The sequence below is a fragment of the Melozone crissalis genome, unplaced genomic scaffold (assembly GCF_028551555.1).
Source record: "Melozone crissalis strain CALT ecotype California unplaced genomic scaffold, PUWL_Pcris_2 ptg000036l_1, whole genome shotgun sequence".
Taxonomy (NCBI): Eukaryota; Metazoa; Chordata; class Aves; order Passeriformes; family Passerellidae; genus Melozone; species Melozone crissalis.
Genome location: NW_026535814.1, coordinates 13,152,628 through 13,176,435, shown reverse-complemented (window position 1 = coordinate 13,176,435; position 23,808 = coordinate 13,152,628). Strand labels below are relative to the sequence as shown.

The 23,808-nt window shown below is 59.8% G+C and overlaps 4 protein-coding genes across 4 annotated transcripts; 2 read left to right on the top strand and 2 right to left on the bottom strand.

Annotated features, from left to right (window-relative positions):
* Window positions 1-404: 404 nt before the first annotated feature.
* Window positions 405-3,682, bottom strand: LOC128941660 (B-cell differentiation antigen CD72-like). Its single transcript, XM_054283538.1, has 7 exons — window positions 3,604-3,682; window positions 3,426-3,518; window positions 3,144-3,230; window positions 2,303-2,617; window positions 1,914-2,062; window positions 1,430-1,581; window positions 405-543 (listed from the first exon to the last, which is right to left on the bottom strand). Exons 1-7 carry the CDS (start codon window positions 3,680-3,682, stop codon window positions 405-407), a joined length of 1,014 nt encoding a protein of 337 aa, XP_054139513.1.
* Window positions 3,683-5,222: 1,540 nt separating this feature from the next.
* LOC128941557 (B-cell differentiation antigen CD72-like) lies at window positions 5,223-8,063 on the top strand. Its single transcript, XM_054283393.1, is given in 7 exon segments — window positions 5,223-5,299; window positions 5,301-5,467; window positions 5,579-5,680; window positions 6,688-7,002; window positions 7,132-7,280; window positions 7,494-7,588; window positions 7,916-8,063. Coding segments are annotated over 7 exon segments (1,053 nt in total).
* A 4,245-nt stretch (window positions 8,064-12,308) lies between these two features.
* LOC128941662 (killer cell lectin-like receptor subfamily G member 1) lies at window positions 12,309-15,662 on the bottom strand. The gene is made up of 6 exons (XM_054283541.1): window positions 15,614-15,662; window positions 15,065-15,175; window positions 14,479-14,562; window positions 13,724-13,872; window positions 13,395-13,498; window positions 12,309-12,921 (listed from the first exon to the last, which is right to left on the bottom strand). Exons 1-6 carry the CDS (start codon window positions 15,660-15,662, stop codon window positions 12,726-12,728), a joined length of 693 nt encoding a protein of 230 aa, XP_054139516.1. The 3' UTR covers window positions 12,309-12,725.
* Window positions 15,663-16,933: 1,271 nt separating this feature from the next.
* On the top strand, window positions 16,934-20,065 carry LOC128941556 (homeobox protein Hox-A3-like). The gene is made up of 7 exons (XM_054283392.1): window positions 16,934-17,024; window positions 17,115-17,176; window positions 17,270-17,735; window positions 17,874-17,954; window positions 18,041-18,118; window positions 19,563-19,676; window positions 19,794-20,065. The coding sequence occupies exons 1-7, from the start codon at window positions 16,934-16,936 to the stop codon at window positions 20,063-20,065; spliced, it is 1,164 nt and encodes a 387-aa protein (XP_054139367.1).
* The last annotated feature ends 3,743 nt before the right edge of the window (window positions 20,066-23,808 follow it).

The window sequence follows — 23,808 nt, the reverse complement described above, 5'->3', positions numbered from 1 at the left end:
GCGAGGCTGGAGCAGAGGCGGTGCAGGGTGCAGGTGCTGCAGGGGGAAGCAGAGGAGGGTGAGGGTGGAGGTGAAGGTGAGATGCTGCCCAGCCTCCAACACATGCAACGGGGCTGGGAAAGCACCTTGCCAAGGGTTTTCCCCCATCTCTCCCCTTAGCTGAGCCACAGCTTCAGCTCTTGAGCTACCTCAGACCCAGAACACCCATGGCAGCGAAGGGATGGAGGCAGGGTCCATCCAGCACAGGGAGGTGACTGCATTCCTCTCCCTTCCCGTGGGAGAGGGAGTCGATATCCCAGAGGCAGAGCTGCAGGCTCCCTGCCTTCCTCCAGGCACACCCCACAGGGCCTGTGTCCCTGACTCAGCAGGACTCACCACAGCAGTGCTGGGGCCAGCAGCCATCCTCACTTGAAAGGGAGGCTTGGCCCTGCTGCCTTCTCACAGATCCAGAGGTGCAGGTCACTGGGACCAGTGCACTGAGCGGGTTTGATGCTCCCACGGCTTATTATGGCACAGGTTCCGTTCGATTTTGACTGCCATGGCCTGAATGGGGAAACAAACAACACATCAGGCACTGACATGTTCTTTCTACAAACCCTGCTGAGGCAGCTGCCGCTGCTGACAACTGCCTTTTGTACACTGGCAGAGGGGTTGGATGCTGCAGTGAAAGAGGGATCTCCCAGTCCTCCCCTACTGATTTCACAGGCTGAAGGCTCAGCTGATGCATTCCTGCATTTCCCTGGACAGGCTGAGAAACACTGTAAAATGTTTGCAGTGCCTGTGACACGCCTTTAGCCTGCGCCCTCTCAGCTTTCACTGCTGGCGGTTGTTCATGCCTGCAGTGGGGAGAGCCAGGTCCTCCCTGAGGACACAAGGACAACCAGAGGAGCTGGCCTGAGCCTGGCTCCGCTCTGGGCACGGCTCCCGTGGCTGGGCTGAGGATGGAGGGCCAGTGCCCCAGAACCTGGCCAGACAGGCTTGTTCCTCCCCAGTGCTCTCAGACACTGCAAGAGGAAGCGGCAGCGAGCTGAGGAGGTGGTGCACGTGGCAGGGAGGAGCCCAGGATTCTCCACAGAAGGCTGTGATCTCCCTTTGGAGAGGAATTAAGAAGGTATGTGGGAGATAGGCGTGGCGCTCTAACACCTTGCTTAGGCCCCAGATAAAATTTGGGGGTTCTTCTGTCCATTCTTGCTGGCTCCTGCTTCTCTTGCCCTGCATTTTACCCACCCACGTGTCTTGGCTTTCCATACGCGTGTCCTCTGAGCACCTCATCACACCACTGCACCAACCTTCCATCAGTCCCTGCTGCTCTGATGCTCTTTGTTCCCCAGGGCCTGTGCCTCGAGCTGGGTCCTGGTGGGGTTTAAAACCCTTCCTAGAGCCATGCCAGAGGAGGGCAGTTTTGGGAAGAGGCAGTGCTGCCATGTACCTTTCATAAAGGGAGCCATCCACCCAGAACCAGGCCTCCGAGCCTCCCTCGCTGTCTGGGTCCTCTTCCTCCAGCCAGCCATAGTCGTACCAGGGAAAACTGCCCTTCTGCAATCCAATCCAGTATGGGACATCTGCATTCTTCAGAAAGGTCTGGAGAAGAAGAAAAAGTGCTTTTCCATGTTTTATTCCATGGCACCCATGTACTGCAGTACTATTTACTTAGCAGCAGGGTGATCATCTTCCCAAGGAGTCCCTGGGGCTGGAAGTTCTCGAGCCCTGGTGCCCTGGTCCAGCTTGGGAAGCATCCAGGGGTGCCAGAGACCTTCTATCCCATGTCAACCACCAGCCATGTACTCCAGAAAAGAGCCTTGCACTCTGCAATGTTTTGGCAGGACAGGGAGCCCCCAGAACCGTGCTAGCCCACCTGGGGACCTCATGGCTGGACACACCATCCCCTGCCCTCAGCTCCCCCAGCACCCTACCGGCACAGTCCAACGACTCCAGGATTTGGTGACCAGGAGCTGAGAATATGTCTTCTCACACTCATCTCTGCTGTCTTCCCACGTCTTCTTCTCCGAGGAGATGAACAGGCACTTGCCCCTGTACAGCAGCCAGCCCGAAGGGCAGCAATCTGTGGGTAGGGGCACAGCTGAGGGGCTTGCTCAGCCACAGATGCCCTGGGGGGGTGACAAGGAACAGCCCCACACCTTCCCAGCAGGCATCACAAGCCCAGTGTCTGCTCCAGCACTGCTTCAGCTCTTGGACCACTCTGTCCCCACCATGGCGTCAAAAAAGCCAGCACTTGGCCCTTGGCACCTGCTGAGCAGTACCAGTGCTGGAGCACCCCCTCCCTGCGCCATCGCCACCCTACCTATGGCTGTGCAGGAGCGCAGGAGGGCCACGGTGCTCTCGCTGCTGTTGAGCCTCCCCTGCACCTCCTGCATCTCCCTCTCTGTCCTGCCCAGCACCCCCGTGACGCGGCGCAGCTCCAGGCTCAGCCTGTCCAGCTCCAGCTGGCTGATGTTGCCCTCGTGCCACGCGCGCTGCAGCTCCTCTCTGGCCCACGCCAGCTCCAGCTGGGTCTGCTCCAGGCTCTGCTCCTGCGCCCTCAGCTCCTGCGACAGGCGGCCCTGCTCGGCCTTGTGCTCACGGGAGGAGTCCTGCAGGCTGCGGGTGACCTGCCAGTCTGGGGACAGGGTGGGGTGAGCTGGGACACGAGCATGGGACAGCTCGGATGTGGGACTGACCCTGCCTGAGGCAAGTGGGATGGGCAGGGCAAGGCAGGGGATTATCTATGATGAATGGGAAAGGTGGCAGGGAAGGATGCAGCAGGGAAGTGCACGGCTAAGGGTTGGGTAGGATCTGGCAGGGGAGAGCAAGACATGGCCGGATGGGCATAGGAGCAGACACAGCAGGTGAAGGGCAGGGAGGGTACAGTAATATGAGGCTGGACAGTGCCAGGACGGGAAAAAAAGAGCAGAAATGGAAAGTAAGGTGAGGAAGAGGGATGATGGGAGGCAAAGGAGGTGCGAGGGGCGTGCGAGGGATATAGGCCAGCTTGTGGCTGACAGCACAGGGACTCAGCAGTGGGTGTGCATGAGCATGCCTCCATTCACCCACAGTGCCCACCCCAGACAGATAGCCTCCAACCCAACCCAGGGAGTGTGATGCTCACACTCCCAGCCCCAGATGCTCACAATCCCCCAACTCACAGCAAGCCCCCAGGGCCACGGTGGCCACCAGCAGCAGGCAAGTTGTCAGCAGCCCCACAGGGATGCACCACCGACGGGACCAGCACCCTGCACGACACAACAGACATCACCTGAAGAGCTGGAAAATACCTGGCAGCCCCCAGACCTCCCTCCTGGATACAAGCAGGAGAGTGGTGGCATGACAGCACTGGTGTGGGTGATGGGAGTGGGAGGACCCCAAACACCACCCACGACCCAGCCCAGAACCACCCTGGGTCTGCTGGAATGCAGCTGGATGCTCACCTGGGCTGGGCTCTCCATCTCCATCCCCATCCTGCCCTGCCAGTGCTGGCTGGCTGCTCTCGTAGGGGCTCTCTGCCTCATTCATGCTGAAGGCTGTGGGAAGAAGGCAGGGGAGGGCAGCTGAGGCCGAGCGGCTGGGCACAGCAGGGACAGCGTGGCGGGGCCTGTGGGCTCTCACCTGCCTCCAGTGCCTGGCTGGCCGTGCTCCGGCCCCCCATCACCTTGGCAAACCTCAGGTCAGCATAAAGCTGGGCCATGTGGGGAGCACTGGCGAACTCTGAGCCCACTCTGCCCTGGGGATGCCTCTCTGCGATGTCCCCTTTGCTCCCGGTGACTGCGCCGTCCCTCAGAGGTGCAGAAGCAGAAGTTTGCTCTGCACTCTAGCAGATGGAACTAGTGAGGCACAGCTGCGGGGACCAGCACCCTCTCATTGGTCCCAGAAACACCATACCGTCCCCTCCCACGCCCTAAAAGTGCTCATGGTCCCCCTAGGCAGGGGCAGGGTGAGGGCAGCACAGCCAGGTGTCACAGCAGGGGCACAGCAAAGGATGGACCCAAATCTGGGGACTGCGGGGCAGAGCAGGGCAATCCTGAAAGCAGGAGAAAATTGCCAAGTGGACAGCTCTGTGGAGGGTTGGAGGTCTTCACAGACTGAGATTTCCCCTCCCAGCCTCTAAGAGTGGGAATTTCCCCATGATGTATTTTGTTCCACTACCTCTCATGCTCTCCCTGGTCCCGTCCAAAGAAGACCCCAGCTTTGGCATTGCTCCAAAACAGCCCCGGAGAGTTACAAAAAACAGTGATGTCCCCTTTGCCTTCCCTTGCCAAGATCACAATCCCAGCATCCACAACACCTTATTGGTCCCTCCAGGCCCCCAGTGTCTCAGAGGTCTCTACTGAACTACATCCAGAGAAGGGCAGGTTTCAGAAGGGATGCCCCCAAACTCTCCCACTGCTTCCCATTGCTTCCCACTGCCTCCCACTCCATTCCACGGCCTTGCCATTGCCTCCCACTGTCTCTCAGATGGCCAGATGGACACATCTGAACACAGCCAGTCCCTGGGACAGCACTGGAGGTGCACAGTGGTGCTGGGGGAGCACAGTGTTACATAACCACTGTCCATCATCTCTGCAGGAGCAAGGGAAGTTCTTCCTCAGTGGAGAAAGGCAAAAATCAAAGCCAGCTTCAAAGGGGACAGGAAGGAGGTTTAGAAAACTAAAAGTTGGGCAGCCTCTCTCAGCCTCCTGGAAGAAAATGGAGCATGTCCACCTGGGCAGACCAGGTGCCCAGACCCAGGGAGGACATGCATGGAAAGGCCAGTGGGATTTACTGGGTGACTGCTCCGTGTGCCTTCTACTGCTTGGAAGCACCGGCATGGGGACGAGGGGAGAGAACAGGGCCATTTATCATGACCCTTTGGTGTCTGCGATGTGGTTTTCCATAGTGTATTTGGTGGCAGAGTGGAGAGATGTGGCCATGATGAGAGAAGTGAAAGCTCATGCTGCAGTGTGGGAGTCTCTTTTAGGCACTAGGGCAGTGATGCTCAGATCCTGCAGCAGAGCCCCAAGAAGAGAGAACCTCCATCCTGGATGGAGTCAGCAGCAGAGCGACCTGTTCCCAGCTGGATGCCAGACCTGCTGTGCCCTGTCCCAGGAAATCTGGTGAATTCTCTGTAGGCTGAGCCCTGCAGCTGTGCCCCACGCTCCAGCCCCAAGCTGCACCACCCCAGTGCTGTCCCAGGGGACCCTGAGCTGTTTTGGGGGGCGGAGGGGGAGCCCAACGGTGGTGCCTGGCCAATGGCAGGATGCCGCTGCCGTGGTTGTACTTTCCCTTCTGTCACTCCTCGCCACACTTCTGCTTCAGCTGCATTTTCATTTGAAGAGGAGCAGAGCCCGCAGGGCCGCGCGGGGCATGGCCCAGAGTGTGGTCTATGCCGACCTGAAGTTCGCGGCACGGCCGCCGTCCACCGCGCCCGACGACGATGACAGTCCCTACGAGAACGTGTCACCGCTGGGGCTAGTGACAGCAGAGCCCAGCCCAGGTGGGGACACAGCGAGCAGCCGCGGGGATGCAGGGCACCAGGGGGATGCCCAGGGTGATGCCCACAGGGCGATGCCCGCGGGGTGATGCTGCCGGTGCTCCTCTCTTGCAGGGCGCTGGAGCCGGCCGTGGCGCGTCCCCACAGCGCTGCTGGTAGCCAGCCTGTTCCTGTTGCTGCTGCTGCTGGTGGCCGTGGTGGCCCTGGGCGTTTGCCGTGAGTCGGTGGCTGCCGGGGGTGGGGGCAGCCGGGAGGGCATTGGGCCGGGAGAGGGGCTGGCTGCAGGCGCTGCCAGGGAGCAGGCCTGGCCTGGGCTCCGGGGCTCCTGCATGGCCTCCACAAGCTGCCCCACACTGCCTTACCTTTTCTCACTGCCTACCACAATCTCCCCTTGGCGCCCCTAGTCTCTTCCATTCCCTTCCATTGCCTTTCCATTGCCTTCCCACCACCTCCCACCCCTTCCCATGGTCTTGCCCCTGTCTTCCCACTGCCTCCCACTCCCTGTCACTTCCTCCCACGGTCTTCTCACTGCCCAGACACTGCCATCTCACTGCCATCTGCTGCTTCCCAATCTCTCCCACTGCCTCCCACCCTCTATCACTGCTTCCCATTTCCTCCCACTGTCTTCCCACTGCCTCCCATTGTCAACCATTGCCTCCCATTTCCTCCCACTGCCTCCTACTCCCTCCCATTGCCTCCTAATCCCTCTGACTGCCTTTCCATCACTAACTCCCATTCCCTCTCACTGACTTCCCACTGTCTTACATTGCCTCCCACTTCCTTCCACTTCCTCCCGCTGCCTCACATTGCCTCCCCATTTTATTCCCACCACCTCCTGCTGACTTCCCATTGCTTCCCACTGCCTCCCTTTTCTTTCCCATTTTCTTCCCACTGCCTCCCATTGCTTCCCACTGCCCTCCAAACCCTCCTACTGCTTCCAATTGCCTCCCACTGCATCCCACTCCCTTCCACTGCCTTCCCATTGCCTCCCACTGCCTTCCACAGCCTTTTCATTGACTCTCCTTGTCTTCCCACTGTCTCTTGCTGTCTTCCAATGTCTCCCCTCCACCTGCCACCCCTGGGGCTTCCATTCCCTTCCCACTGGCACCCCCAGGACAATCTCCTCCCACAGCCAGATACTCTTATCCCACTCTCCCTTGCCAGAGGCATGCCCCAGGCAGGGCCCCATGCTCGTGTCCCAGCTCACCCCACCCTGTCCCCAGACTGGCAGGTCACCCGCAGCCTGCAGGACTCCTCCCGTGAGCACAAGGCCGAGCAGGGCCGCCTGTCGCAGGAGCTGAGGGCGCAGGAGCAGAGCCTGGAGCAGACCCAGCTGGAGCTGGCGTGGGCCAGAGAGGAGCTGCAGCGCGCGTGGCACGAGGGCAACATCAGCCAGCTGGAGCTGGACAGGCTGAGCCTGGAGCTGCGCCGCGTCACGGGGGTGCTGGGCAGGACAGAGAGGGAGATGCAGGAGGTGCAGGGGAGGCTCAACAGCAGCGAGAGGGCCGTGAGCAGCCTGCGTGCCTGCGTGAACACAGGTAGAGCGTGACGGGGCTGGGGCACAGGTGATGCTGCTGCTGCAAAGATGCGGGGGCTGAACTCAGCCAGGCTGAGCTCCCCAAGCATCCATGGAAGGATGAGCACCTGAGCTGTGCCTCTGCCTCCAGATTGCTGCCCCTGGGGCTGGGTACTCTTCAAGAGCAAGTGCCTCTACATCTCGGTGACAAACAAGACCTGGGAGCAGAGCAGGGACGACTGTGAAGGGAGATCTGCTCAGCTGCTGGTCCAGGATGAGTGGTCACCACTGACAGTGCCGGTATGGAGCAGGGGGGCTGTGGTACCCCAGGAGGGTGGTGCTGGGCAGACCCCCAGCTGCAGCACTATCTGTGGAGGTGCCAGGGTGGCACCATGAGCCCCAGGTTGCCATCCTGGCAGTCTGATGGGAGAAGCACAGCCAGCCCTGGGGCTCCTGGGCACCTGGCAAGTGCTGGTCATGAAGCAGGTGGCTGATAGCTTCTCTCCCCCCTAGTATTTTGTGCATGCATCTAAGGCGTACTACTGGATTGGAGGAAAACCTCCTTATGTGGCAAGGAGACCTATGTGGACAGAGAGCAAACATCCCTCGTAAGTGCAAGAATCCTTGGCACAAGCCCCTGCCCTTTGGCCATGATAGAAAGGTGCTGTTTTGCCCCTGTGACACCCCAAAAGGGTTGATGGGGTCCCCTGAGCAGTGCCCCAAGGGAGGGGGGTGAGGGTAGAGCCAAGCTCTGGGGTGCAGTGCCAAATATCCAAGTGGCAGAGAAGAAGAGCAGGAGGAGGAATGTGACACTTCCTCAGGCTGCTCTCTGTGCCGGGTGCCTTGCCTGCCCCAGCAGCACTGGGATCTATGGGAAGCGGTGTCCATGGTGAGGAGGTTGTCACTGCTGCCCTGAGACGTGCCTCCTTTCCTAGGAAACGCCATTCTCCAGACTGCTGGTCACTAGTCCTCGGGGAAATGTGGAATCAGCCATGTAACAAACCCTACCCGTGGATCTGCGAGAAATCCCCAAATCTGAGCCGTGTACCTGAGCTTCGTCCTCTTTTTCTGGCCGAGGACTGACTGCTGCCACCCCGGCTCCATCCCTGGAGTCAGGACCAGGAGCTGGGTGTGCACGCCGGGATCCTGCCCCCGGGGCACGCTTTGCCTCAATTGCATTGCAAAACTGCCGGGGAAAACTGTCTCTATTTCAAAGCAAGGATTATGGAAAAGAGTCCTTATTCCCCTCTCCCACACTCAAGCAAACACATGTTATACTGCTTTGTACTGTGCCACTGCATGTCCCTGTGTGCCCTGGCCAATGCAGCTCCAGTGCAGAGCCCGGCTCTCACGTTCTTTGTTACCCCAAGGCTGCCAGAGTGCAGGATCTGCCTTTTGCATATTTTTGACACGCTGATGTCCTCAACCTGTCTATTTTGGGGAGACCTGTGGATTTACAGCCGTTCCCTTCTCTCAGCATTGACAGCTCTTGTCCTCCCCTTTCTTCTGCCTTCATCACCTGCCCATGGCTGGGTCCTGCCTGGAAAGGGTGCTGGCAGTGGGGCCATCAGCATGAGAAAATGCTGGAAAGCCAGAGACCATTTAGGGAATGGGGAAGTGCTGGGGAGCTTTGAGAATGTGGTGGATGAATGAGGAAACTCTGAAACTACGGGAGGAAAACGAGGGCAATAAAGAGCCCTAAGACCATGGGAGGTGAATGTGTGAATCCTGAAACCATGGAAAGAAAGGGAGCACAGTGGAGCTGCAAATGAATATGGTTCTGAAAATGGTGGGAGAGAGGAAGGAGCACTAGGGAGACTTGGGAACATGGGGGAAAAGGGAGACCCCTCCCACCAAGGGGGAAAGATCCCTAAGAATGGGGCTGGACCTTATCTGCCAAAGGAGGGTGATGAGAGACCCCAGTCCAGGACCCAGGGTGGCCCTCCCTGCCTCAGCCAGGGTTTCTGCAGAGAGGGGAATGTGTTGGCAACCATTTTGCTAAGCTGGACCTGCGACAGCCAGCACAGCTTCACCACAAGTCCTGCCCAACCAACCCAGTGCCCCTCTACAATGGAGTGATTGCACCAGTGAACAAGGGAAGGGCTGCAACGTGTCATCTGTCTGACTTCTGTAAAGCCTCCAACACAGTCCTCCTCTAAATTTGAGATAAATGGATTCAATGGGTGAACTGTTCAGTGGAAAAGTGGGACAGCTCCATCCAGAAGATAGTGCTCAATGGCTCCGTGTCCTCACTGGACACTGGTGATGATGATGGTCCTCAGGGATTCACCTTGGGACCAATGTTATTCGGTACTTTTGTCAACAATGTGAACAGTGGGATCAACTGCACCCTCACCAAGTTTGCAGATGACACCAAGCTGAGGTGTTTGACACACCTGAACAATGGGATGCCATCCAGAGAGACCCAGACAAGCTTGAGGAGTGGCTCATGGGAATATCACAAGGTGTAACAAGGCCAAGTGCTGGTGCTGCCCCTGGGCTGGGACAGCCCCTGTTACCAGCACAGGCTGGGCATGAGCAGCCCCAGAGCAGCCGTGCCCAGAAGGGCTTGGGGGTGCTGTGGGTGAGAGGCTGCACATGGCCCAGCCATGGCACTCCCAGCCCAGAGAGCCAAACGTGTCCTGGGCTGCACCCAGAGCCCCGTGGGCAGCAGGGCAGGGAGGGGATTCTGCCCCTCTGCTCTGCTCTGCTGAGACCCCCCTGGAGCACTGCATCCAGCCCTGGGCTCCCAGCACAGGAACCACAGGGACCTGCTGGAGCCAGCACAGAGGAGCCACCAAGGGGATCAGAGGGATGGAGCAGCTCTGCTGTGAGGAGAATTGGGATTGTTCAGCCTGGAGAAGAGAAGGCTTCAGGGAAAACTTACTGTGGTCTTCCACTACCAAAAATGGCTACAAGAAATCTGGAGAGAGACTTTACACAAGGGCTTGTAGCAAGAGCACAAAGGGAAATGGCTTCAGACTGAGAGGGCAGCTCCTAGGAGAGCTTCCACAGAAGGAGGCTGATGGAGCCAGCCCAATGGCATGGCAAGGCTGGGACAGGGCTGCAGGTCCCCTACAGTCTCAGCTATCATGCAAAACAAAGATTGTTGTGTCTGGCTTGTCCTGCAGATTCCAGATGTCCTCCCTGTTCCCAAAGCCCTGAGTTCCAGCCCCCACTGCCCACAGTGTTGCCGTTGCCACTTCAAGGACACACTGCAGCCCCCATCCAGCCTCTGGTCCGTGTTTTCCCTGGCCTGGTTCAGCATGGCTGCTTACTTGCCCATCTTGATATGTGGCTTCGCCTTTCTTCCCAGCTGCAGGATATAGGCTTTTACCCACCCCAGTATCAGCAGGCTCCCATAAAACCATTTCTCCAGGCCTCTCTGTACCCAGTCCTGCCCTCCAGTGTACACATTACTGGTGTGGTATTGCCCCCCAGCAGCCTGAGCCACCCCCTACCCTCCATCCAGTGCACTGATGAAAGCTCCAATTAGCACAAACCCCAGGATCAACCCTTCAGCAACTGAGTTCAGGAGAACAGGGGTGTTTCTGACACCCCCTGCCGCCCTCACACCATTCAGGTTTTCCACCCAAGCTCTTCTCCTCTACTCCTGCCCTCATATATCCCCACTTTGCCAGTGAGAAGACCATGGGAAACCAAGTCCCAGACCTGAAAGGTTCATGATAAACATTCCCCATTGCTCTCCTCATGCACAGCGCATTGCTGCCACAGCAGCAGGCAGGCCAGGCACTGCCTGCCCTTGGTAAATCCTGCCTGGATTCCCCATCCACACTGGATGGTTGCATGCCCAGGAGCTGTGCTGCATCTCCTTCCTGGCATGGAGGCACGACAACAAAGCTCAGCCCAGGACAGGAGATGTAGGGATAAGAAAGGGCAAGGCAGGAGCCAGCAGCAAATAGTGGCAGAGGCAAGGGGCAGCCAGGAAAACTAATAGAGTCCTCAAAGGGACTCAGTGGCAGCATCTTACCCACCTTCACCAAGCCTCCCCCAGTGGAAGGCTGGTACAGACGTCCCTCGTTGAGGAACACCTCTGCTCCAGGCAGCTGGACCTGCAAGGCACAGGCAGAGATGCAGATGGAAAAGCAGATTGAGCTCAGGTGGGAGCCCGAGGCAAGAGGAGCCAACCTGGGGATAGCAAAGGGCAGGAGGATGAGAGGTGCCAGAGAGATACACGGACACTGAGAGACACTGCAGGAGGCAGGAACTGCTAACCTTTTTCATAATGAAGGAGAGGGATGATGAAAGCAAGGTGGATGGACACAGAGGGGGGCAGGAGAAGAGAGGAAGAGGAGCAAGGCTTGAGCACAAGCAGACATTGAGGGGATAAAAGCCCAGGTGTTCCTTTGTTGGGTACCCATCCTCAAAGGAACCATTTTGAGCTGTTTCTGTGTTACTGTGCTGTGAATAAATGGCTTTGTGGAATGAGACATCTGAGACTCTTCCATGGGAAGCCTGTGACAAGCTGAGTGCCCATGGGCAATGGGCACCCCCCACAGTTCCACTGCCATCACCCAGTGCCCACCCTGTGCTGGGGCATCCCTGTGGCAGTGAGCACAGCTGGGTTCCACCCAGCCTGGCCACGGTCAGCACCAGCCCAGCAGCAGGGTCTTGCAGTGAATGTCACCCTCACTGGGTGTGCAGGGCACAGGGGGACAGGAGCAGGGTCTCAGCACACTGCAGGTCAGTGTGGGCCCCACTCTGGGCCATGCAGGCAGCCCAGCAGCAGCAGCAGCCCAGGAAGGAACCCACCTCTGTCCTTCTCCATTGTGGTCAGGGGGCAGAGTGTGGCTGAGACCATACTGCATGGAGATACATCTTCATATCCACAAAAGCAGAAGTAGTTGCTTTATTTGCAAAAAAGTCTTCTTTTTCCTGCATATATTCTCATTTTAGGGGGTGGGGAATGAATGACCTCCCTCCTGCTCAGCATGCTCTGTGTTGTGAAGAGCCCAAGCCCCTGGGTAGAGGCCACAGCAGGGCAACCCTTCCCCATGCACCACCTTGCACCTCCCAGTGCTTCTCAGGCTGACAGGCTGCCCTGGCTGTGGGTTTGGTATTTTGCATGTGCTGGGAGAGAGTCCCAGTGAGGTCTGTGCCAGAGCTACACGCTGCTGGAAAAACCCAGTGGTCTATACTGAAATCAGAACAGCCTCTGGGACCAAACAACTCCAAATCAGGCCCTAGCAGGCCTTTTAGGCCCTCACACATCACCCAAAGTGAGGATGTTTGCTGGAACCTCTTCAGGCTGGGCAGGCACCAGCAAACAAGTGCTGCCCAGCCTGAGTCCTCCTTGGGATGCAGAGGCAAGGGGTCACCTCTCAGCAGCATGACCCAGGGAGAAAAAGCCCCAGGAAACCAGCAGGATCAGAAAGCCCAGAGCCTTCACGGGACCTGAGCCTGCACAGGAGCTGCTGCTGAACGCTGCCTTTGGGCATGGGGATGCTTGGATTCCTGCTGGCTCAATGCTGGCTCCTGGCCACAGGATGCAATTTCCCACTTGTGAGTGATGCCACCGAGTCTGGGAGCTGGAGGATGCACCTCCATCCTCCCACCCCCACACCGCAAAGCCAGCTGCAGTTATCGGCAGAGTTTATTGGCAAAGTGCAGAGTTCTGGAGGGTAAAGAGGTTTGTGCCAGGAGGCAGCGGAGCCTGGGAATGCCCATGGCCTGGGGTCAGGCAGGGAACGGGGTGGTGGCACAGGCTGGGGGTCACCCTGGCCATCAGGGCCTCACGCAGCTGTAGGTGGTGTTTCCCCAGAGGAAGGCAGGAGGCGAGGACTGGAGCCACTGCATGGTGGCTGCACTCTGCTTGCAGACCCATCTGAGGGCGTCTGTGCAGGCACCACCTAAAAGTCCCAAGCCTGACACCCTGCCACAAGCCTGGAAGGACCTGGTGTAGCGCTGGACTGGGAAGATCCTGCAAGGGAGAGAGTGGGCTGAGATAGGATGGGCAGGAGGAACCAAGGCTGTCCCATCAGCAGCTCCCACAGCCAGGGACCAGACACAGCACAGGGATGCTGTGAGAGCAAAGTTCACCCTCCCCAAGGGGCACAGTCTCCCACCAGCCTCTTCCCAATTAGGCCACATGCCCTGATGCCCCCAGCCCCATCTCTCACAAAGTACCCCCAGGTCAGTCCTAGCAGGGCTGAGCACTGACCAAACTGGGACCCTGCTCTTGCAGAATCCCCTGCAGACCCAGGCAGAGTGTGGGCACCAGGGTCAGGCCCCTGCTAAAAACGCCCCTTCCCTAAAATGCCCCAATGCAGTCCTGGGAAGAAAAGAGGTGGCCAAAATCTGGATTACATCCCTGCATGCCTGTCCCCAGCACCACCCCGAGCCCTGCTGATGGACCTTCCGCACACCTGGCTGGGAACAAGCTGATAGCCTCACCATTCCAGCGTGGTGCCATCCAGCCACTTCCAGTCAGACCTGAAGCCATCCTGCTTCAGCCCCACGTGGAAGGCATCCATGTTAGCTGTGCGCACCAGGAACGCCTAGCACAGGAGAGGACCCACCTGAGCTCCGGGGGACACCCAGCCCAGCCACAGGTCAGAGATGGGGCTGTGCTGTGTGGGCATTGCCAGATCCCTGCCTGGAGGCTGTGCCAGGCTTTGGGCACACGGGCTGGGAAGCTGAGACAATGCTGTGCCTGCTGAGGGACCGTGAGGTGGCCACCAGGACAGCCCAGTGCTCACAGGGAGCTGGCAGGGTGCACTCACCAGGGTGCTGTTGGCTTGGATGGTGACCAGCTGTGCCCCTCTGGAGCAGCAGTCCTCTCTGCTCTGCTCCCAGCTCTTTCTGGCAGAGGAGAAGTAGTAGCACTGCCCCGCATCCCAGAGCCAGCCAACGGGGCAAAACTGGCACTGCCCTGCACACCAGAAACACCCAGGTGGGGTGGGACAGCTGGCCAGGGCTGCTGTCACCAGCCCCAGGGACCAGGAGAGTGACAGTGGGCAGTCGACCAACCCATCCTGTTCATATGCCTGCCCCATGGACACCACTCTGCATTTGTCCTCGTTTGTGAGCCCAGCTCCAACTTTCCAGCCCCAGAGCCCTGGGAAGAGGGGCTAGCTACAGGATCATGCTGGAATTGAGCAGGGAGCTGCAGGTTAGGGAAGTGATACAAACACAGTTTACAAAGTGCTGGGGCTCAGATAAGGTTTCAGCTGCACCAGAAGCTGATGTCATTGGGCACAGGGATGCTGGTGGCATCCATGGGCTGGTGCTGGTGGTGTGCCCAGGTAACACTGAGCTGTCTGGGGTCATCTCTTCTAAAGGGGCCTCAGAGTTCAGCCTGTTCAGCAGTGCTGGGGCAGGCTGCACACCACAAGCTGAGGATTGGGCAGTAAAGGTGAAGGAATATGTAAGGAGAGAGCTCAGGGAAACATCCTCGAGTAGGGACAGATTTGGTTGCTTGAAAGCAGCAGTAAGGCCCTCTCCAAACCTTACCCAGGAGCCCACCAGGCTCTCTTACCTCCCAGTGTCTGTTTCCCATAGCTGGGGCTCTCCTCTATTCTCCAGAGACCGTCTGTGCAGCTTGTCTGTTGTTGCACTAAATCTGCAGCAGAAGAGCACAGCTGTGTCCTAGCACCTCTGGGCTCCTGCTGCCAGCAGCACCCAGTGTCCTGCCCCACAGGACAGCCTCGTGGCTGCGGGTGAGGTGTCCCCTGATTTAGCTACACCAAGCTAAGGTCCTTGCAGATTTTGCTGTGCCTGGGAGCCCTGGGAGCCCTGCACACAGTAGGCCTTCGGGGAAAGTGCTGCTGTCTTTCAGTATCAGTGCCCTCCCTCCCACCTCTCATTGCCACCTGATGGAGTGGCTTTCCCCAAGCCCACGCTGTCGCCCCAGCTTCCTTTTCCAGCCACGTAGGTGGTGTCTTGTCTCACCAGTTCTCCTGGCTTGCCCCAGAGCCCACAATGATGCCCTCAGCCCCAATCAGAAGCACCCAGCTCCATGGGGAAGCCACAGCTCATCCTGCTGGGATACAAGGAATGTGGTGCCAGCCTCGACCCCAGGGCCCCCTCTGCAGAGATCTGGGCACTGTGTGGCTGGTACTTACACTGGAAACTCAGGCTGACAAGGATGATCTGTGCCAGCAGGAGTGTCAGGGAGAGGAGACCCAGGCTGAGGGCTGCCCAGCACCAGGGCAGGCGCACTCGCTGCTGAGGGGCTGAGAAAAGGAGTTAACATAGACCGGGGTGGGGGAGGAGGAGAGACATTTTGGAGGGAGGAATGGGGAGCCTTGAGGGAGGAAATGTCTGTGAATCCCAGGTGGGATATCAGGAGGCACTGGGGAAGTCTGGGAAAAGTGGGGGAGAAGAACCTGTTTACAGCAGCTTGATTGTCCTTGAAATTATCTGCCTGCACGCAACGCTTGGTGGGGAGAGCAGAGGGGAAGCGTCTGTGCTGTGGCACGGGGGTGCAGCGGGCATGCCCTGCCTTCGAGCCCGTCCTGCCCCGCACCCCGAGAGCAGGCAGGAGAGGAGCTGTCCAAGAGAGGGCACCCACAAAGAGGGAGTGGGGGCAGCAGGACTGGGAGGACATTTCTGGGGAAGGCAAGGGGCTGCAGGAGGGCAGGGGACCCACTGAGAGAGTTGGGGGCCGTTACCTGGTGTAGGGGGAAAGCGCAGGTCGGCGTACATGACACCCTCGTCCATCCCCTCAGCGCTCTCCTGCTCTGCAGCCCTCGAGGCAGCGACAGCCCTTTCCCAGCCCAGCCTGTCAGATGGCTGTGATGCAAAATGGAAAGTGTCACTTCCTGGTGGGGTCCCCAGAGGCACCACCTGGCACAGAACCCGGGGGGCTCATGGGGCTGCCAGGGACCAGGGGCGAGGGGCAGCCCTGTGCAGGGGAGCATCCCGGAATCCCGGTGGAAGGGAACCACACGCTCCCGGCTTGGGGGCAGCCAGCAGTGGGAATGGCTGCTGGCTCAAACATGCAGCCAGGGCTGGGCTAGGCAGACACGCCAGGGAGTTGTAAAGGACCTTAAAGTCCTTCCAAGCCCCCTGCCAAGGACAGGGACACCCTCCACTAGACCAGGTTGTTCAGAGCCCCTTCCAACCTGGCTTTGGACACTTCCAGGGATGGGGCATGGACAGCTTCCCTGGACAACCTGTGCCAGTGTCCCACCATCTTCACAATAATTTCTTCCTAAGGCAGGAAAAGTTATATGGAAAGCAGCTGAGGTTACTTTGTTTGTTCAAGCCTGGAGAAAAGGAGACTGAGGGGAGGCCTCATCACAGTTTACAAGAGGAAGCAGAGGAGCAGACACTGATCTCCTCTCTCTGGTGACCAGTGACAGGTGTCAGGAACGGTTTAGGTTGAATATTAGGGAAAGGTTTCTCACCCGGAGGGTGGCTGGGAGCTGGAACAGGCTCCCCAGGGAAGTGATCACAGCACCAAGCCTGGCAGAGTTCAGGAAGTATTTGGACACTGTTCTCAGGCACACAGGGGGATTGTTGGGGGTGTCCTGTGCAAAGAGTTGGACTTTGATGATTGCAGTGGGTCCCTTCCAACTCAGGAAATTCTGTGATGAATATCTAAGCTAAACCTGCCCTCTGACAGTTTGAAGCCGTTCCTCCTTCTATCACGACCCTTGCAAAAAGTCCCCCTCCATCTCTCTTTAGTCCTTCTGGTACTGGAAAGCTGCTTAAGGTCTCCCCAGAACCTTCTCTTTTCCAGGTTGAACAAGCACGGCTCTCTCGGTCTGATCTGCCCTGGGGACTGCAAGGGAAGACTGGGTATCCTCGGGACACAGGACACATCCCCTTGTCCCCCTCTCCAAGGAGCAAGGCCACGGGGTGTTTCCTTACAAGCCCCTTTTTTTGCGTGCGGCTGCAGCTGCATCTCAGCCCTGGAAAATGGGGGGTGGTTGGGGTGCTCCTTCCCCCGCCTCAGCCCCCAGGGCTGCCGTGACGGCCCCCGTGCCATGCCCTCGTTCGGGGCAGCGGCAGAGCCCCCCCGCACCCCGGGCAGCCGGCGGGCACGCAAGGATCCCGCTCCGAGCGGCGCCTTTCGGGGTGGGGGGATGTCTCGTCCAGGACTACGTTTCCCAGCGGCTCCTCCCGGGGCTGCGCATGCTCCATGCTGCTCCCGGCCCCTCCCCGCAGCTCCCGGCGCCCCGCCCCGTACGGAGCAAGGGCAGTCCGCGCCGCTCCCGGTGCCGCTCCCGGTGCCGCTCCCGGTGCCGCTCCCGGTGCCGCTCCCGGTGCCGCTCCCGGTGCCGCTCCCGGTGCGGCCCTGCCCGGCGCGGCTCCTGGGGCAGCCACCGGTGCGGTTCCCGGCGCGGTTCTCGGAGCGCCTCCCGGTGCCGCCCCCGGCGCGGCATCCTCCCGGCGCGCCCCCGGGAGCGCACGGCCAAGCGATCCCCGGCACGCCGGTCCGGGCCGGCAGCATGCCCCGCGGGCCGTCCTGGACGCAGGCGGAGGTCGACAGCCTGCTGTTGCTGGTGCGGGACTCGGGGGAGTCCGCGCTGCTCATGGCCTCCACGTCGCGACCCAACGAGGCGCTGTGGCGGGAGATCTGCCAGGGGCTGGCGGCCGCCGGCTACGAGCGCACCGTGGCCCAGTGCCGCTCCAAGTGGAAGGCGCTCAAGCAGGCTTTCCACTTGGAGCGGGAGAGGCGCCGCAGGGCAGGACTGCGCTCGGCCCTGCTGCCGTCGCACTACCGAGCCATGAAGAGCATCTGGAAGGCGGCGAGGCAGCCCGTGTTTGGCGAACGGAGGATGCCAGGTAGGTGCCTTGTGGGTGCCAGGTGGGTGCCGGGACGTGCGTGTGGGCTCAGCAGCGTGGCTGGACGTGGGGTGCTGGTAGAGCTCTGGTGCTATGTGGACAACCAGGGTCTGTTGATGGTCTTTCTTTTTCCGCTAGTCGAGATGAGGCTGCCCTCCAGAGGGCGCGGGTCAGCCCTTGCCACACGCTCTCCATCCTCACCAGAGCCGCCAGGGAGCCGTGGGCTCAGGCAGCTTGTCCTGGCTGCGAGGTGGTGGACGCCTCTGTTCCCCCAGTTACTGAAGCTCTTTTCTGCACCCCTGCAGCGCACGGCGTTGGCAGGAACACCCCCAACTTGCTCCTGCCACCGATGCTGCAGCGTGTCAAGGACGAGCCAGAGACCTGTAAGTACTGAGCTGCCCTGCTGTGCTGAGCTGCATGGCTCCAGCCATGGCTCCAGCCAAGCCCATGCCAGCATGGTGGGAATGGGAGGCTGAGAGGACTAGGGGATCCAGCACATGTCCCTCAGCAGGGATGGTCAACGATGGGTGTGTTTAGTCTTCCGACTCCACAGGCTTTGGCTCCAGACCAGCCCCAGAGCGTGTGGGGATGGGGATGGCTGGGATAGGGCAGGAAGGAGCACCAGCCTGAGGGCATGGCAAGGCTGCTGGCTCCCTAGGGGAGATCATGAGGCGAGAGGTCTGGAAGGGGCAGTGGCCCTGATACTGCGCAGGGGTCTCGTGGTTGGTGGCATTGCAGGGCATGTGACTCCCTTCCCTTCAGCAGTTCCTGGCTCCTCACTGGCCCAGTAACATCATAAAGCTTCAGGTGAGTTTGGGCTGTGTTTGAGGGCCAGAGCTCTGTGCAGCTCCCTTCAGCCCTTCAGCCCACCCACGTGCATAACCTGTAGGACCCTCACTGCTCACACTCCTGGGAATTTGGCCCTGAGGTGATGCAGGATACATCCCTGAGTCTGGTTTGCGTGGGCACCCCGGCCATCTTCCCACTCTGGGTAACTACCTTCTGTCTGTCCAAATTCCCCCTGCAGTTTCAAGTAGATGTGGGATTCTCCTTCTCTTCCAGTCCTAGTGTGTTGTTAGCGTTGCTGTGCACTGCTCTGCCACTGCTGCCTTCCAGCCCAGAGGTGGCTGCATTGCAGTGGTGGGTGAGTGCCTCCTGCTTTTGTACCTCGCTCTGAAGTGCTTTGGGGCCCTGCAGGGCGCTCTGGAGCTGTGGCTAGGGCGCGTCAGGCTGAGGGGCTGGCTGGGGCAAGCCGGGCAGACCCCGGGCTGGTGGTGATCCACCAGCAGGTCCCTTCAGAAGGTGTATGTCTCATCTCTGCTTTCTCCCAGCAGCTGGTGGGGAACACGTTGCTGGAGTGCCACCCACAGCCCCTGCCATGCCATGTAAGGCTTTCCTTACCCTGCTCAGCCCAGTAAACCCCCTCAGCCCCACAGTGGGTCAGCCCCAACCAGGGTCTGATATAGTTCTCACTGCAGGCACCGGTTGTGGCTTCTCTTCCCTCTCCCGCCTGACTGAGTACCATGCCCCAGCGACCACGCTTGTGTGCCCTGGCGCAAGAGGTGTCTGCAGCTCACAGGCTGGGTCTGCTCTCCTTCCAGGATGTCACACTGACCTGAACCAGAAAGGAGCTGAGGGAAAGGCCAGTAAATGTCTCCACCTTTGAGTGAATCCTCATGCTCCAGGACAGTGCTCCATCCTGTCCTGCCAATGAGAAGGGCACGGGCTCCCAGAGGCAGTGCCTTCCCAGGGCTCTGTGTCGTAGTCAGGCTAGATTTGGGTGTCTATCACTTTTGCTGTTTGCTCCATGCCAGGCTTTCATTACAGGCTTTCCTGGTGAGACATCCCTGGGGATGGGAAGAGGAAACCAAGCGCTGCCACTGGCTGCTGCAGCCACGGGCTCCCACGGGACAGCAGCCACGAGTGAGCAGCCAGCAGCAGGTGAAGATGCATCAGATACAAGCCTGCATGCTGGGTGCTCCCTGCAGCTCCACAACAGCCTCACAAGGGAGCTCTCGGAGCCATGGTGAGGTGCCACTGACCCCTCTCTCACTGCAGGATCTGGAGTGACAGGCTTGCCCCAGAATGTCCAGCAACTGCTGCTGGAGATCCTGTACATATCACAGCAGCAGCAGGCACTTCTGGAGAACCTCTACCACAGCATCGTGGAGATGGGCGAGACCCTGCGCCAGCTTCTGCTCCAGACACACACCTATCCTTGCCCCCTTTGCCATTGTGTCCCCCCCATGCCCCTTTTTAAGGGTGCCTCTGGGGTGCCCTACCACCCCGGTGCTCCTCACACTTCCCCGGATCACAAAGAGAAGCTTTAGCCTGTCCTCTGATGCCAGGTGCATCCCCTCCTGAGTGCCACCATCGCTGGCCCCAGGAGCAACAGCTTTGCTACAGAGCCATGGCACATATATTTATATCAGAGGTTCCAGATATTTTGAGTTTATACTAGAGAGACACTTAATAAAATTATCTTTTCTAGCAGTGATGGCAACTGACCAATTCTTTCCCCCTCTCTGGGGCATGTTCCCCTTCTCACTTTCGAGATGAGCATGAGGGGAGCTCAGCTATTTACAGACTTAGAACCTCCCAGCCCACACAGCATGGGGCAGATGTAATTTATTTACCCTTTACAGCAAGCAGTACCTGGGGTGGGCATCAGACGTTCCTGGGAGATGTGCTGCTGCCTGTGGAGCAGAGCAGGGCCACTGCCAGGAGTGGAGGCTAGGAAGCCCAGGCTGCATCCTTCTGCAGGGAAGGAGGCTGGGGTGGGTGATGCTGTGCTGGGGAGGCAGCGTGTGCAGAAGCCGCGGTCCCTTAGTGTCCAGGTCCTTGGTAGATTTCTTCCTGGGGCTTTCACAGCCTGGGCTTGCCACACGCTCTGATGAGGCCCTCCTGCTCCAGGAGGGATCCTCCTGCTTCAGCACATGGATCATCATCATCAGGTAGCAGTAGCTGCAGACATACCATGGTGTGTGCCTGGAGATGGGACCTCTGACTCACACCTGGGCCCTCCACCTTCACCAGTTTGTGCACAGCCTCCGTGGGGATGGGGCAGGGTGCTGTCTGCCTTCAGAATCTCTGCCACATCCAGAAAGAGGAAGTGTACATCATGATGTAGACATCATGAAAATGGTGTGCCATGCCAGATGCCATGTGCTGGAGAGCTGGCAGGTGGCCTGCAACTTCTCCCAGAAGAGGAAGAGACCGTGCAGAGGCCAGTCCATGCCGGATCAAGCCCAGGCAGGAAGGTGAGCAAGCAGTCCATATTGAAGCAGCTGTCATTGCAATATGAGGATGTATGGATGATGGATCGGCTCATCACTGCCTGGATGCCATGCACGACTTTCAGGGTGAGGTTGCAGAACATGTCCCTCTAACTTCCCAGCTAGGTGTCCCTGAACTCCTGCCCTTTCCACCCCACACCCTAGCCCACTGCCTGCCCCACCATCTTCCAGGAGCCTGCCAGGGCACCCCACATCCTCCAGGTGCACACAGCAGCTGGCTGGAGCACCCCACATGTGGCCAAGCTGTGGAGAGGGACCAGGGGCACAGTCACAGGGCCCGACAGCAAAGTGGCAGGGGGACAGCAGGTGTCACAGCAGCAGTGAGCAACAACATCACAGCCCAGACATCATCTAGCAGAGGAGAAACATGGGCAGGTAGTGCTGGAAAGGCCTGTGGCATCCCAGCACTGTCCGTCATCCCATCCCAGCTGTGCACCCTGGGTGGGAGAGAAAGGCATGCCACAGAGGCACAGAGGCCTCGTGATGCAGTGGGCGGGAGCTGGAGGCTGTGGGGCTGCTGGCAGCAGGGCCAGCCCTGGTGGGCACGGTGCTCCCACCACTGCATACAAAACATCCTCTGTGCTCCCAAGCAGGAGCAGAAACCACCTGGCTGCTGGCCAGCAGCTCTGGCCCCAGGCCTCACAGTGATGGGGCCTGCAAATGTCTCTGCTCCGGATTTCTCTTCCTGGGACCTATCAGGGTGGGCAAAGAGGAGAGGAAGGTGGGATCTCCCTTCCTGAGCCCTGCTGCTTGCACTGGGGAAGCTCCGATGGCTGGGCTGTGGTTGTCCATGCTCCACACTGACCTTGCTGTGCTCCCCATCATTCCACTGGTTGTCCTGTCGTGCTCCCAGTCAGCCTGCTGGGATCCCCGTGATCCCACCACACTCCCCAACATCCTGGCCTGCTCCCTGCCATTCTGCCATGCTCCTCACTTGGGTCTACATCCACTCCTTCCAGCCCTGAGGCACTACAGCACCAATCCTTCAGCTCTGGGGTGCTGGGGCAGTGGGGTGGGCTGTTCCCCCTGCGTTCAGGAGGTGAAGGGGGTGACGGGTGCTCTGAGATGGGGCTGCAGGAGGGGGCTGGCAGCTGAGGAGGGTGGTGTTGGGGGATGTGTGGTGTCCTGGGGGCTGCAGGTCAGGGCACAGGGGATAGCAGCAGAGGTACGAGTGGGACACAGTGATGTGGGACACTGGGAACTGGGATTTCCCCGGAGTGGTGGGGTGCAGTGAGAGGTGCAGGGGGCACAATGAGCGGTGCAGTGAGGGGTGCATTGAAGGGGGCAGTGGGAGGAACAGTGAGGTGCAGGGGATGGCAGTGAACGGTGCAGCGGTGCAGTGAGAGGCACAGGGGTTGCAGTGAGCGGTGCTGGAGGGTGCAGGGGTGCAGTGAAAGGTGCAGGGAGGTACAATGAGGGGTGCAGTGAGGGGTACATTGAAGGGAGCAGTGGGGCGAAAGTGTGGGGTGCAGAGGATGGCAGTGAATGGTGCAGGGGGGCAGTGAGAGGCTCAGAGGGCTGCAGTGAGGTGAAGTGAGTGGCACTGGAGGTGCTGGGGGTGCAGTGAGAGGTGCAGAGGGACACACTGAGGGGTGCAGTGAGGTTGCAGTGAGGGGGGCATTGAAGGGCGCAGTGGGGAGCAAGTGTGGGGTGCAGGGGATGGCAGTGAACGGTGCAGGGATGCAGTGAAAGGCGCAGGGGGCAGCAGTGAAGTGCAGTGAGCGGCACTGGAGGTGCCAGGGGTGCAGTGAGGGATGCCAGGGGTGCAGTGAGGGATGCCAGGGCTGCAGTGAGATGCAGTGAGCGGCACTGGAGGTGCCGGGGGTGCAGTGAGGGATGCCAGGGCTACAGTGAAGTGCAGTGAATGACACTGGAGGTGCCGGGGGTGCAGTGAGGGGTGCCGGGGTTGCAGCGAGAGGTGTAGGAGCGTGCCAGGGGTGCAGTGAGGTGCAGTGAGCGGTGCAGGGTTGCAGTGAGGGTTGCCGGAGGTGCTGAGCGGTGCCAAGCGGACGCAGAGCGGCGCGGGGCGAGCGCAGGGATCCCGGTCTCCGGGGTGCAGGTCCCCGCCTGCCTGTGAGGGGCGTGGCCTGGCTGGAGTGACAGCTCAGCCACCAATAGAAACTCAGAAAGGAGAGGGCGGGCGGGTCCAACAGGGCACGCTACCCAATAGCAAAGGCCGAGACCGGGAGGGGGCGGGGCTCCATGACGTCACGGGCGGGGCCGTCCCGGTGGCGCTCCCGCGGAGGGCCCGGAGCCCGCCCGGCCGGCGGGGCTAGGGCATCGCCGCCGCCGCCGTGTCCCCGTGCCGAGGGGCTGCCCCAGCGCCACCCGCGGGCCGTGGGCAGCGGGGCTGTCCTGCCGGGCCAGACTGGGGCGCTCCACGGCTCCCTGTGCTCCAGCCTCCCCCTGCACACATCCCGTGGCCCCGGCTACCGCGGCTCTGCTCCCCTCCGGCTGGGGCTCGGGGCGGTGCCGGGGCAGCGGGGCAGGGCTGCGCCTGTCTCTCCCCAGCGAGCCCCGAGTGCTGGGGTGCAGTGCAGGCTGCAGCAGGCGTATGGGGCTGGCACAGGGGGATGCTGGTGTGAGAGGTCTGGGATAGACACAGCCCTCGCCTTTCCTGGGGGTCTCCATCACAAGCCCTGCCTGATGAGACCCCCCCTCCAGGCATATGCAATGTGTCTGCACTTGAGGGCTGGAGTGACAGCCAAGAGAGCACAGGGAAAAGGGTGAGCTTCTTCTGGGGCATGCATGATCTTCTCCGGGCTAGAAACACAAGT

Excerpts from the sequence above, each read along its gene's own strand:
- LOC128941660 (XM_054283538.1), bottom strand. The coding sequence starts at position 3,682 with ATGGCCCAGCTTTATGCTGACCTGAGGTTTGCCAAGGTGATGGGGGGC. Across the intron at positions 3,231-3,425 it reads AGATGGAGAGCCCAGCCCAG|GGTGCTGGTCCCGTCGGTGG; the intron begins GTGAGCATCCAG and ends TGTGTCGTGCAG. Across the intron at positions 544-1,429 it reads GATGGCTCCCTTTATGAAAG|GCCATGGCAGTCAAAATCGA; the intron begins GTACATGGCAGC and ends TTCCCCATTCAG.
- LOC128941662 (XM_054283541.1), bottom strand. The coding sequence starts at position 15,662 with ATGGACGAGGGTGTCATGTACGCCGACCTGCGCTTTCCCCCTACACCA. Across the intron at positions 14,563-15,064 it reads TGTCAGCCTGAGTTTCCAGT|ATTTAGTGCAACAACAGACA; the intron begins GTAAGTACCAGC and ends CTTCTGCTGCAG. Across the intron at positions 12,922-13,394 it reads GATGGCACCACGCTGGAATG|GATCTTCCCAGTCCAGCGCT; the intron begins GTGAGGCTATCA and ends TCTCCCTTGCAG.
- LOC128941556 (XM_054283392.1), top strand. The coding sequence starts at position 16,934 with ATGCCCTCGTTCGGGGCAGCGGCAGAGCCCCCCCGCACCCCGGGCAGC. Across the intron at positions 17,177-17,269 it reads CGCTCCCGGTGCCGCTCCCG|CCACCGGTGCGGTTCCCGGC; the intron begins GTGCCGCTCCCG and ends CTCCTGGGGCAG. Across the intron at positions 17,955-18,040 it reads ACCAGAGCCGCCAGGGAGCC|CGCACGGCGTTGGCAGGAAC; the intron begins GTGGGCTCAGGC and ends GCACCCCTGCAG.